Raw genomic sequence first — 12,890 nt, forward strand, 5'->3', positions numbered from 1 at the left:
TCAGGACGGGCCCCCTAGAGGGGCTTGGAGAATTGCCCCATTTCTGAACTGGTGTAGGCATAGCAAGGCTGAAGTTGGTGGAACAAGGAAAACAGGGTGAGAAAAAAGGGAGTAGCAGCAGCAATTCGCGGTAATTTCCAACAGGAAGACGAAATTGCTCAGTGATGTGTCCCTGTCTCTGGTGTCTGGGTTTTCAGGACATTGAATTGGAGTGGGTTTTGTGTCTGGCCGGCATTGTGGTGTAATACAAGATTCCCAAATGTTCTTGTTCTTAGTGCCCTTAGGTCAAAGGAAATATCTAACAGTTTTGCTTTTTAAACACTTAGATCCACACAACTTAACATAGGAATTTATGTCCTGGAAATCAGAGAGCACAGTATGTTTCTAGAGACTGTTCTCGTTCTGCTCAGGGTAAATTCCAAGATTACCTTTGGAACAAGGTGAAGATTTGCTATCTTAGGGGGCCAAAATCTTTCATATAAATGAAAAATAATACAGCTGGTTATGATTTTTTTTTCAAATAATGATATTTTATGAAGAAATTCATTTTACATGGCCTCTGTGGACACAGAGGCTGTGTCCGACCCTGTGTTTATTATCCACACAGTATATGCTGACCACCTGCTGCACACGGGACGTGTGGTTTATAAACTGACCGGCTCCTGCTGCCCGCCTATCTTTCTGTGATCCGCACGGCAGGATCCTGGCTGCCACCTAGACTCCCCTCAGCCCTTCGCCCCAGCGTCCAGTCTATTGTCATTTGTGCGTGGTCTCCTGCCCTCTTCTGTAATTTCTTTACCTCCGTTTGCTGCCTCTGTCCTCACCAAGCTTTGGGACCATCCCCATCCTTCATAAGGGGCCCTTATGACTCAATGGTTAAGTGTTCAGCTGCTAACCGGAAGGTCGGCGGTTCAAACCCACCAGCTGCTCCTTGGGAGAAAAGACCTGGCAATTTGCTCCCATGAAGATTACAGCCTGGGAAATCATATGGGGAAGTTTTACTCTGTCATATTAGGGTCTCTATGAGTTGGGAGCAACTTGACAGCACGCAGCAACTATAGCCATCCTTCTTGAACTCCCATTATCCTCAGACTTGTCCTCCAAGGGCACCGCTGTGACTGGTCCCCCCAGGAAACGGAAATGCACACCTGCAGAGCTGCTAAGCACATGGATGGCCCAGGTGGGTGTAGGAAGGCTAGACTAGCTCCTGAACGTGGCTGCTGCTTCAAGTGCTCACAGGGAGTTTCCAAGGTGAGGCTGAAGGTCATGGACAGACACCTGAGCAGTCCTGGGTGCCCATATCCTTCCCATCCTGTGCAGCAGTTGAGCTTTGGGACAGGCCAGATTGGAGGGGTCAGACTGAGAGTATCACATGGGCCTCTCCCCATCGGGGACCCTGAGGCCTCAGTGTTGGCAAGAGTGATGTTGTCACTCATTTCAGCCTTCTATTCTTTGGGGTACAACAGCTTCAATTTGCAAAACCCGTAAAAAGTTATTTTCAAAGGCTTTTCTGCCCAGGTCTGTAACCTACAGACTCAGAAGCAGTTTAATATTCTGAGCCAAAATTAATCTCCATACTTTTAGGTGGAGATGGCTTCATGAACAGTGAAATACTAATAATAGAAGCAATTTGCAAAGGCTGTCTCCTGCAGTTTAATCAGTATTTCACTCTAACCCCAAATAGCATATTTCAGCAAGCCAAATTGTTATTTAAGATTATGTAAGCTTTAGACATAGAGAGTGGAAAAAGCAATTGGAAAGACTATCTGCTACCCTAAAAGTGTTTTGGGGCAAAGATTAAGTTATATATCATCTATTTAACCCCAAAATGTTGGAGGCAATTTAATAATTGCATCTGAAGTTACCATGGGGAACTGATGCTTCAAGTTTCAGTGGAAGAAATTAACTAAATAATTCCTTTTTCTCTGGAGACATGGAACAGATAATTAGGAATGAGATTTACTAAACACTTAGTTCTGCTGCTTAATTAAGCAAGCACATATCATGATGTTTACAGTGTCAACAGGTCCAGCCACTCAAAGGGAACAAATTGACAACTGGCGTGTAATTTAAATACCACTTGTAACAGTTCTTCATTGTACCTACCCTCACTGCAACTGCCACGGTCTTGGAAGAATTTAAAAGAGATTAAAAACTCAAACTCAACAAACATGTGTCAAGGCCTGGCTTTTGAGCCTACCAAGCATGCCCAAAGGGAGGGAAGAGTGGAGAGGTGGGTCCCTACCCTCCCAAGGCCCACAGCTTCACACTGTAAAGGAGGCATGTAGACATGGGTAAAGACCTCATAGATGTTATGCGGTGGTGGAGTTGTTAGCTGTCAGCTGCCATCAAGTTGGCCCCCGACTCATGGCGACCCCGTGCACAACGGAACCAAACGCTGCCTGGTCCTGCGCCATCTCAGTGATTGGTTGTGGATCAGACCATTGTGATCCATAGGGTTTTCGCTTGTTGATTTTTAAAAGTGGATTGCCAGGCCTTTCTTTTTAGTCTGTCTTAGTCTAGAAACTCCTCTGAAATCCTGTTTGGCATCACAGCAGCATGCAAGCTTCTACTAAAAGACGGGTGGTGGCTGTGCATGAGGTGCATTGGCTGGGAACAGAACCAAGTCTCCCGCATGGAAGGTGAGAATTGGACCACTGAACCACAGTGTGCTCTCAGATGTTATCTAGAGAGCTAATAAAAGGAGAGTGGGAAAGGGCCATGGCAGAGGAGGGCACTGCTAGCGTGGGATAAGAGGTACATGCTGATAAGGGAGAGACAGGGATGCATTCTGGGGAGGATAGAGGAAGGTCACGTGGAGGATGCAAGTCTCCACTTCAGCGCTGCAGGGTGAGGACCGGGGCCATGTCGTTTTAGTCACGGGAACAACCTGAGTAGAGGCGTGGTGAAGAGGAACACAATGGAGGTGGATGCATGCTTGCAGGTGGTGGAGGTGGGGGCCTCAGTGATAAGAGGAAAGGTTGAAAAGGCGAGCTGGCCAGGGACCTTGACACCAGAGACCCTGCTGGAGTCTTCTTACATGCACCCGCAGACCAGATACAGCGCGTGGCTCACAGAAGGGGCTCAGGAAAAATGGATGCACGATCCAAACTCTTCCGTAAAGTGCCGGATTAAAATGGTAACAAAGAGTGGAGGGTGGAAGCAAGCAGATGCATAGGCCCATCCTGGAGTTGTGTTTGGAGAGGGCTGGTTATCAAGCCCTGCGTTTCAGTATTTCCTAACTATTTTGGGACATAAACACAACCTTTGTATTAGCTGGGCCCAGAATGTGAACTTCTTTTCCAGCCGCCTTGTATTAATGGGAAGTCTGTTTAATATGTTTTTTTCTTGCTTCTTTTATTTGTTTGCTTTGTTTTCTAGAATTTGTCTTTAAATGCAAAGGGAAAGAGTTGCTCAAGATAGGCAAAGCTAGAGCTTTTCTGTTCTCATCAGCTATTCTACGCAGGTCACTCAGAGGTCCCGTTCACATATGTGGCTTTGTACGAGTCCTAGGAGGGACTGCCTTTGGCCTGCCTCTCGGAGGAGAGGGGAGAGGAAGTAGCAGGAAGCCGCTGAGGGTAGAAACAGATGGTCTCTGTGTGTTTGGGGTTGTAGCTCTCGCCCCTGAGGGTACCGATCCAGCTGTAATTAGTGGGGACACATCTACACTGTAATGATGTTTCCCCTTGGGAAACCATGCCATCAGTGACTAAGAAGGGACGGTGAACCAAGTATATTAATTTTTGAATTTGGAGCAAAGGTGTTGACCATCTTTATTTTATTCAAGGGTATTTTTTGTTCGCCCTTCATATCACCAACCTCTTCGGTCTCCTTAGAGTTTTCTCCCCTACTGATCTGTGCAAGATTCTGCCTGCGGCAGGGTGGTGTCTGCCCTCCATCTTTTTGCACCGCTGGTGGGACGTTGTGAAGACGCTCATGCTGGGAACCAGGGCCTGAAGCTTCTGCTCCTCTCCTCTCAGCTTGAGAGCCCTTAAGGTCCTGGGACTTCCTCCTTCTGTTCTGTAGGAAACTCAGAACTCAGAGGCCATACGGGACATTATAACAGACCCCAGGCATGAAGCTCCATTCATTCATTTGTTCAGAGTAGTGATGAGGTGGGCTGTGTGTCAGGGAGAATTACAGGAAGTGAAGAAATCACAGGCATGTCCCAGGCCTCGGGGAGCTTCCCTCCAGCGGGGGCAGGTCCCAGGCCTTGGGATGGAGATGATGGTAGAGGTGAAGGAGGAAGATGGTTCAGCAGTGATATACTTAAGGCCACGCATTAAACCAGGGGAGCGGGGGCAGGAAACAGGAGGTGGTGGTCAGGGAGCCCTCTCTGGAAGGTCACTCAGAGTCTTCCCAGGTTCCACTCCGGGACATACGTCAGTCCTCTTGATCCTGCATTGTAGACAGTCCTGCTCTTTTGAGAACAACTTTGTCCTGAAAGACGTGTCTTGTACATCGTATTTTGCTGCGCTGAGGCTTGCCGTTTAAAGGTGCCCTTTGGAATCCTTGGTCAGCAACACTTTTGTGATTGGCTGACTCCTTATGCTTGGTTGTTACTCTTGTTTTCCCTGGATTAGATGGAAGAGGCATTTGGTTTAGTTTCGAATTCTGAGCTCTCCCTGGGCTGGAAGGAGGAATGCGGTCCAGAGTCTGAAGCCTCCTGACTTGAATCTCCCTGGACTCCAGGAGCACCCCAGGCTGGCCTTCTCCAAGTATCTCTTGGAACCTCCTGCCTCAGAGTTCCCTGAAGGATGTGATTCCTGATCATGCGGATTCCCAGGCCCTCCCCAGATTTCTGGAACCATAGGAATGCCTCGAATCAGGGCAGCACCTGGCAACCCGTGTTTTCATAAGAACCCCAGCTGATTCTCCTGCACACCTAAGTTTTAAAAATCTCAGTCTTTGGGCTCTAAAAGCACGGTCTGTGGAATCTGGGAGACTATCTTAGCCCAGTGTAACCTGCAGTAGAAGTAGAAGGGAGAAAGCTGATCCCTCAAACCCAGGGCCTGTTTTTCCTGCCTTCTTGCCACTACTCCCTGTTGCCTTCTCATCTTCTCTACATACCAGGATCTTCTCTGCCTTTCTCTCCATCAGAACCTGCATTTGGGAGGCCTGCCTGTGTCAGAAACGTGTGCCCTACTTTTGACATAACCTGTAGTTGCAATCTGTTGTTGTTGTTGCTGGCCACTGTTGAGTTGGCTCCCAACTCATGGCAGTCCCACGCACAAGGGAACACAACGCTGCCTGGTCTGTGCCATCCCCATGATCGGTTACGGACTGGACCACTGAGATCCACAGAGTTTTCATAGGCAGATTTTCAAAAGTAGATTGCCACGCCTTTCTTCTTAGCTCATCGTAGTCTGGAAGCTCTGCTGAAACCTGTTCAGTGTCATAACATGCAAGCCTCCACTCACAGCCAGGCATTGATGGGCTGGGAATCGAACCCAGTCTCCCTCATGGAAGATGAGAATTCTAGCATGGAACCACCACAGCCCTCAGTTGCAATTTTTAAGCTTCTTTAATTATGAGACCCTTTGTTAAAGGAATTGGGGGCACTGGTGAGCAGGTGGGAAAGAATTTTGTGAGAAAGGGAGCCTTCTCCAGGCTTCTCCTATGGAAGTCTTGCATTAGTCGTTCAACACAAGTCCTGCTCCATATAAAGGGCATTGGCATCCTTGGAGAACGGGGACGATGCAGGGGACCAGAGTCCCCGTGGTGCTCAGAGGGCTTGTCACCAGGTCTTGGTGCGAACTCTTGGGGCCCATCTGCCGCAGCCTGTGAAACACACCCTCCCCAGGGATGCGGTAGGGCCTTTCTTCCCAGTCAGGATTCAAGGCTCTCGGTTTTCACACCTAAGTAATGGTTTTCCCACAGGTCCAATCAAGGGGGACTGGCACGGAGGTTTGTTCTGTTCATTCTTTCCAGCCGGCTTCCTCTAGACGCGAGACTGATATGATCAGTTTGTCTCGGGCACCTCATTCTTCCAGTCTGTTTGATCCTCCAGCAATTTCACCCACTTTTTCCGGGAGGGGCAGTGACATAGGGAACCTCCCACCCTTCGCCGTCCTGGATTTCACGGATTGTGCTCTCCTGGGGGAGCCCAGGAGTGGCCTCTGCTCAGTCATCTGGGCCACCAGCACTCAGGCAGGCTCTGCTCACTGGGCCCAGGGGCTGAGGGGATGGCCCAGCAGTCAGCGGTCGGTCAGCCCGAGCTTCTGAGTGACCTTTCCACTTCTTCTCCACTGTGAGCCCTGAACCGGTTGATAATGGCGTATGATCAAACACAAATCCAAATACCCACTTTATTTCTGAGAAAGCTGTATTGAGAGAGGCAGTTAGTCTTCCTTTAGGGGGCCTAGAGGCCCTGCACCGCATGGGTCGGAGGTAGCCCTTGTGCCCCTGGGCTGGAGAAAGATGGATGAGGAGAGTGTACCTCAGTGGCCTTAGGCATGGCTCCTGGCAGTGCTCCCGGTAGCTGGGTGATGAGCCCCTCCCAAAGGGCCACCCAGTACTCATCCCCACACACCAGTTGGTTGCGGGGAGCCAGTCTAAATGAGCTTGTGGCAAAAGCAGAGGCTGCCTTGAGTAGGGACCTTACCTCATTCCCCATCCAAAGGGGAGCAGCATGTGGGACGCTCACCTGGATCAGGGGCTCCTCGTTGGCCCCCTGGGAATGGGGGTAGTAGGCGGAGGTGGAGTGGAAGGAGAGTAAGGCAGTGTGACTCTGGTCATGCTTCTTCCTGGGGAGGGATGGGGAGCCCCACCCCCTCTCCCATTGACACCCAAGCACAGAAGAGTGGGGACCCCACCTACCACCATGACCCTACAAGACAGCCCATTGGTTAAAAGGCTGACTAAACTCCTATGTTTTTCTCTTTGAGGGATTTGGCTGAGAACTCTCCCAATCATAGGTAACTGTCAGAGGTAAGGACTTTCAGCTCTCCTGAGCTGAGGCAATTTGGGCACGGAAGGCTGCTTGTTGCCTTCTTCCCAATTGCCTATGAGTCCAGCTGGACCACAAAGTGAGGCAAATACTGGTGGAAGTGTGTAGGCTTATGGACCCTTGTTTAAATGGCTGCAGCCTTCTGATGGCAAAACTCATTGGAAACCATTACAAATGCACTTCAATCAAGAATTTGCTTTTTATTTCAGAAAGTCTTTGACCAACATAAGTAATCTGTGGTTGAGAAATTTGCCACTTTTTCCTTGGTCTAGCAAAATGTTTAGTTGGTGCACTTCATCTTCTTCCATCCCGTCTACTGTGCAGTGACACCTTCCATTCAGTGTCTACAGGTCGATCCTGGAGAAGTCCTAACAGATGTGAGGGGCTGCAGTGGAGGGAGGTGCATTCATAAAGTCAGGAGACTCACTCATTTTTCACTGAAAAGCCTTGCTGTTGGGCTGGCCACATCAGACTGTGCTGTGTCCTTATGGCCTGTGGACTCAGTCAGACACGTGGTTTGACATTGTATCAAACTCAGTTTGAGATAGCGCAGGATTAGCAGCTGAAACAAGATAGTTATGGAGAAAGCTTGGGAAAATTCTTGAAACTCTGGCAGAGTCTCTGTAAAGACTGTCCTTTTTTGCAGGAACAGATAAGATTACGACCAGTGTTGCTAAGCACCCCATGCAAACAAAATTGTGGCACTTTCCCATAAAACACCCATACATCTGCGCGTGGGAAATGAGCAGCATACACTAGCTACTTGCTTGTGGTTGTTAGTTGCCATCAGGTTGGCTCTGACTCACGGCGACCTCAAGTCTAATGGAGCTAAACGTTGTCTGTCCCACACCATCTTTGTGATCATTGCTTAGAGCCTGTTTATTTTAGACTCCCAGTTTGTTTGCTTTGTCAACGTATATGTCTCCTCCACATGGAGATTTGAGAGACGCTTGCTGCCTCTGTTCCCAGTAACGCGGAAAAAATTGTAACTCGATTAAATTAAGATCCCGAAATTTGTGTCCCTGAAAGACCCCTCAAAAAAGTGATCCGAAGGCAGTCTGCCTTTGCTACAAGGGTGGCAGCATATGCAAGCTGTGGAGATCTGACCGTTTGGACAATTGAAGATTCATGCTCTGAGGCAGAAGGCTGACAACACAGGAACATTCTAGGCACTGGAATTACAACAGTGTGTAAAGTAGACAAAACTCTCTGCTCTTAGGGAGCTACCATCCTTGTAAGTAAGAACGGCTCACTAGGTCTCAGGCACTGTTGTAAGCATTTCACACACACTAACTTGTTGAATCCTCCCACATACATACCCTGTGTGAGTTCCTGTTGTTATTAGTTGCTGCTGAGTTGATGCCAACTCATGGCGACTCCAAGTGTGCCAAGTAGAACTGCACTCCATAGGGTTTTCAAGGCTGTGACCTTTCAGAAGCAGATCACCAGGCCTTACCTCTGAGGTGCCTCTGGGTGAGTTTGAACCACCAACCTTTTGGTTGGTAGTCCAGTGCTTAACCATTTGTACCTCCCAGGGACTCCTCCCCTGTGAACAGGCACTTATTACCTCCCCTTTGCAAATGGGAAGCTTGCCCAGACTTACACGGCCTGCAAGTGGCATGCTAGTGTTTCCACCCGGGCAGTGTATATCAGTGAATCTCAGACTTTAAAATGTATACAATTTACCCAGAGGATCTTGTCTAACAGCTAATTCTGATTTAGTAGATTGGGGTGGGGCCTGAGATTCCGCAGTTCTGACAAGCTCCCAGGTGACATTAATGTTGCTGGTCTGTGCACTGCACACACACACACACACACACACACACACACACACACAAGACAAAGCAAAACCCATTACTGTCTAGTTGATTCCAAATCATAGTGACCCTATAGGACAGAGTAGAACTGCCCCCGGTTTCCAAGGCTATAATCCTTATGGAAGCAGACTGCCACATCTTTCTTCCGAGGAGTGGCTGGTGGGTTTGACCCGCTGGTCTTTCGGTTAGCAGCTGAGCACTTAACCACTGAGCCACCAGGGCTCTCTTTTTCTCTCTTCCCTGTGTATATATAGAGAGAGAGAGGAAGAGGGAGGGGAGGGGAGGAGAGGTCAATTGTTGGAGACAGTTAATTCTTTAAGAAATTCAGTCATACTTAAGCAGTTGAGAGAAGCTACACAGAAAGTGTAAAATGGCAACAAAGATATTTAGGAGTCAAGTAGAGCTTTTGGAAATTCTTACAGTGCTAGGGAGATGAAAATTGGAAAGACTGGTAAATACCCCCAGGCTTTCCATTGGTGATACCCTAAGAGTAAGGACAAATCAGAAGTAGGTAAGACCATACAAAAACTCTAAACAGTTAAAACTCTGATTGGATTAAGGTGATCTTCTGCTATTCTAAAACTTCCTACAAGAAAACTGAAATTTTATCCAGATCTTCCCACTTTTTTATACCCAATGTCTGGCATTCAATTACAAAATATCAGGCATAGTAAGGGACAAAACCAAAAGCAAAAAACATATAATAAAAACAAACCTATGGGTGATGCAGTTTCAAAAGTTATCAGACATGAACATTACAATGATATGATTAATATGGTCAAGAAATTAGATGATAAGCTGGAGACATTAGAGAACCAGAATCTATAAAAAGTCATTAAATGGATAACCTAGAACTAATAAATACAATAAATCAAATTAACAATATAATGGATATCTTTAACAGCAGATTAGACGTAGATGAAGAGAAGAGCAGTGATCTGGAAGATAGGTCAATAGAAAATAGTCAATGTATCCTGGAGAGACAAAAGGATGGAAAATTCATAATTGAAATACATGACAATAATAATACAATGTTTGTGGGAGGGGTAATAAATAAAGTTAAGTTCCTGGCCATCTTTGCCATGTTTCTTGCCTCTCATATTGATTCAGTTCCTCATTGTATGACCCACATTTAGTCTCCCTTTCTATTTTAACTACCATTGGCCTTTTATTCAGATCCTAGATTCTCTTGTCTTGAATTGTCCAATATGGTAGCTACTAATCACATGTGTCTATTTACATTTAAATTACAATAACAATTTCAATTCCTTAGTTACACTAGCCACATTTCAAGTGCTCAATATGTGGCTAGTGGCTACCATATTGGAAAGTTAATATTTAAAACATTTCTATCATCACAGATTGTTCTATCAGATAATGATCTCATTCCCTGACATTTTACTTTGTTATTCAGATTGTTTTACTTTACCTATGATTATGTTTCCACTCTGCGTAAATACCTTTTCATGCTTCCAGACTTCTTAGTGTAATGTTCAAGGTTTAACTTAATTCCGTGTCTCCCTGCCTATTGAAAGCAGGCACTATAAATTCACTGATCAACCAATGACTGAAGAAGAGAAAATAATCTCAAAATCAGATGCTCACTGTTATGTGTGACTGTCTTGCATGGAAAATAGTTCTCAGAACACGACCCTGAGTCATCGGATGACTCTAGGTTCCTCTGTCTAGGAATACTGGGACAAGTGCACTACACTTTAGAAATACTCCCATTAAACTGGTCAAATAAATAATGTTTTGGTTCCTGGAATTCCCACTGGGGAATCTTTATTTGGCAAATGTCTTAGTCATCTAGCACTGCTCTAACAGAAATACCACTACAAGTGGATGGCTTTCACAAAGAGATATTTATTTTCTTACAGTCTAGTAGACTAGAAGTCCAAATTCAGGGTGTCAGCTGCAGGGGAAGGCTTTCTCTCTCTGTCGGCTCTGGAGGAAGGTCCTCATCATCATTAGTCTTCCCCGGACTAGGAGCTTCTATGTGCAGGAACCTCAGGTCCAAAGGACCCGCTCTGCTCCTGGTGCTCCTTTCTTGATGGTATGAGGTCCCCAACTCTCTGCTTGCTTCCCTTTCCTTTTATCTCTTGAGAGATAAAAGGTGGTGCAGGCCACACCCCAGGGAAACTCCTTTACATTGGATCAAGGATGTGACCTGGGTAAAGGGGGTGTTACAATCCCACCCTAATCCTCTTTAACATAAAATTACAATCACAAAATGTAGGCCAACCACACAATTCTGGGAATCATGGCCCAGCCAAATTGATACACACATTTTTGGGGGGACATAATTTAAACCATGACAGCAAGGATAAGAAGCAGTTGGGGCTTTTACTGACAGTTGGCTGAGTCCTGGCTTTGGCATTTACTGACTTTTAAACACAGACAACTAACTTCACCTGTCATATGCTCAGGTTTCTCATCCATTACAGGGAAGTTGTACCTCTCCCTGATGTGAGAGCTGTGATAAGTAAATGTGATTTTGCAAATACAAAAATTAATAGATTTAAGAGTGTCCTATACCATATGGCATTTTGGATTACAGTGTGGGCTGGGTCTGTGAGCTGCTCGACTTCATGTCATGCTGTTTCTTTCTCGTCTTACAGTGATTTCCCTCAAAGCTTCTGAAGATTCACCCTTCGAGAAAAAGAAAGGGACCTGGGCATTTTTTGAAGGTAAAGCTTGTATATTTTTTTATTATAAGACACAGTGTCACTTTTAGATAAAAGGAAAGGAATGGAATAAGAAGAAAGGACCTTAACCTCTTAGTTTTGTGATAATATCAAGTGGTTTTCTTGGTCTAAACTTACTCTAGAGTAAAATGGGAATTTCTGTTGGTATATGTCCACAGACATTTAAAGTGTGGAGACTGAAGCATCAGTCTGCATATATAAGTGTGTGTGTGTGTATTTTGCTCTAGAATCCCTATTCCCATTTGATGTTAGGGGGATCTTCAAGTGGTATATGGTATAAATGGTTAATGTGCTTGGCTGCTAATCGAAAGGTTGGAGGTTTGAGTCCACCCAGAGGCACCCCGGAAGAAAGGCCTGGTGATCTGCTTCTGAAAAATCAGCCATTGAAACCCTACGGGATGCAGTACTCCTCTGACACAGAAGGGGTTGCCATGAGTCAGAATCATCTCCAAAGCAACTGGCTGGTTCAAGCGATATAAAAAGGAAAAATATTGTGTGACTACATTTTATCTCAAGTTTTTTAAAGGAGTTTGAGGTTTCAGAAACAATTTGAAATCTTTAAGCAAGTGATTCTCAACTGTGGATGCATGTTAAAATCACCTGAGGAGCTTTAACATTAGCTCTGATGCCTGGATCCTGTCTCTGGAGATTCAGCTTTAGCTGGTATGTGTTAAAAGCTTCTCAGTTGAGGACCACTGCCTTAGAGCGGTGGCTGTCACAGCGGGTCCCAGATCAGCAGCGTTAGCATCAGCTGGGAGCTTGTTATAAATGCTCCTTACTGAATCGGAAACATCAGGGGTAGTGCCCAATAATCTGTGTTTTAGCAACACCTCTAGGTGATCCTGATGCACACTTCTTAGGTTTGAGACTTAGAGAGCTGGTTCTCAACCAGCGGTGCTTTTGTAACTCCCCAGGGGACATTTGCCAATGTCTGGAGACATTTTTGGTTGCCACAACTGTCAGGGTGCTACTGGCGTCTAGTAGGTAGAAGACAAGGATGCTGCTAAACATCTTACAAATCACAGGATAGTCTCCACAACAAAGACTTATCTGGCCACAATTGCAAGAGTGCCTAGGTTAAGAAAACCTACCTTAGCATAAGGATTGTTCACAGAAATTACCACAAAGCATTTGAGAGTTCCCGCCGTAAGCAGTGAAAAAATGCACTACTGTGTGAGTTCTCAGGCAGAACTGTTGATCAGTAAAGATCAGTTGATGTTAAAAGGTGATCAGGAACTTGTAAAGGATTACATCTGATGAAGGCATGGAATTTATGGATGATCAATGATCTTGCTAAAAGGATTTAAGGAGCTGGCGTTCCTGGGACCTTGCCATCTCCTTGGTTAACCCAACTGGGTGTAGTGGAAGGGTAGAAGAAGAGTTGGACCAGAGGGAGAGCATTTGGATTCAGCTCAG

The 12,890-nt window shown here is 46.1% G+C and overlaps 1 protein-coding gene across 1 annotated transcript in view; it reads left to right on the forward strand.

Annotated features, from left to right (window-relative positions):
• VSTM4 (V-set and transmembrane domain containing 4) overlaps positions 1–12,890 on the forward strand; it is a 117,979-nt gene that overhangs the window by 23,065 nt on the left and 82,024 nt on the right. The window contains exon 4 of the mRNA XM_012558949.1: positions 11,388–11,456. Within this exon, the coding sequence (XP_012414403.1) occupies positions 11,388–11,456 (69 nt within the window). The remainder of the gene's footprint in view (positions 1–11,387; positions 11,457–12,890) is intronic.

This window comes from Trichechus manatus, unplaced genomic scaffold (genome assembly GCF_000243295.1).
Source record: "Trichechus manatus latirostris isolate Lorelei unplaced genomic scaffold, TriManLat1.0 scaffold00200, whole genome shotgun sequence".
In the NCBI taxonomy this organism is placed as follows: domain Eukaryota; kingdom Metazoa; phylum Chordata; class Mammalia; order Sirenia; family Trichechidae; genus Trichechus; species Trichechus manatus.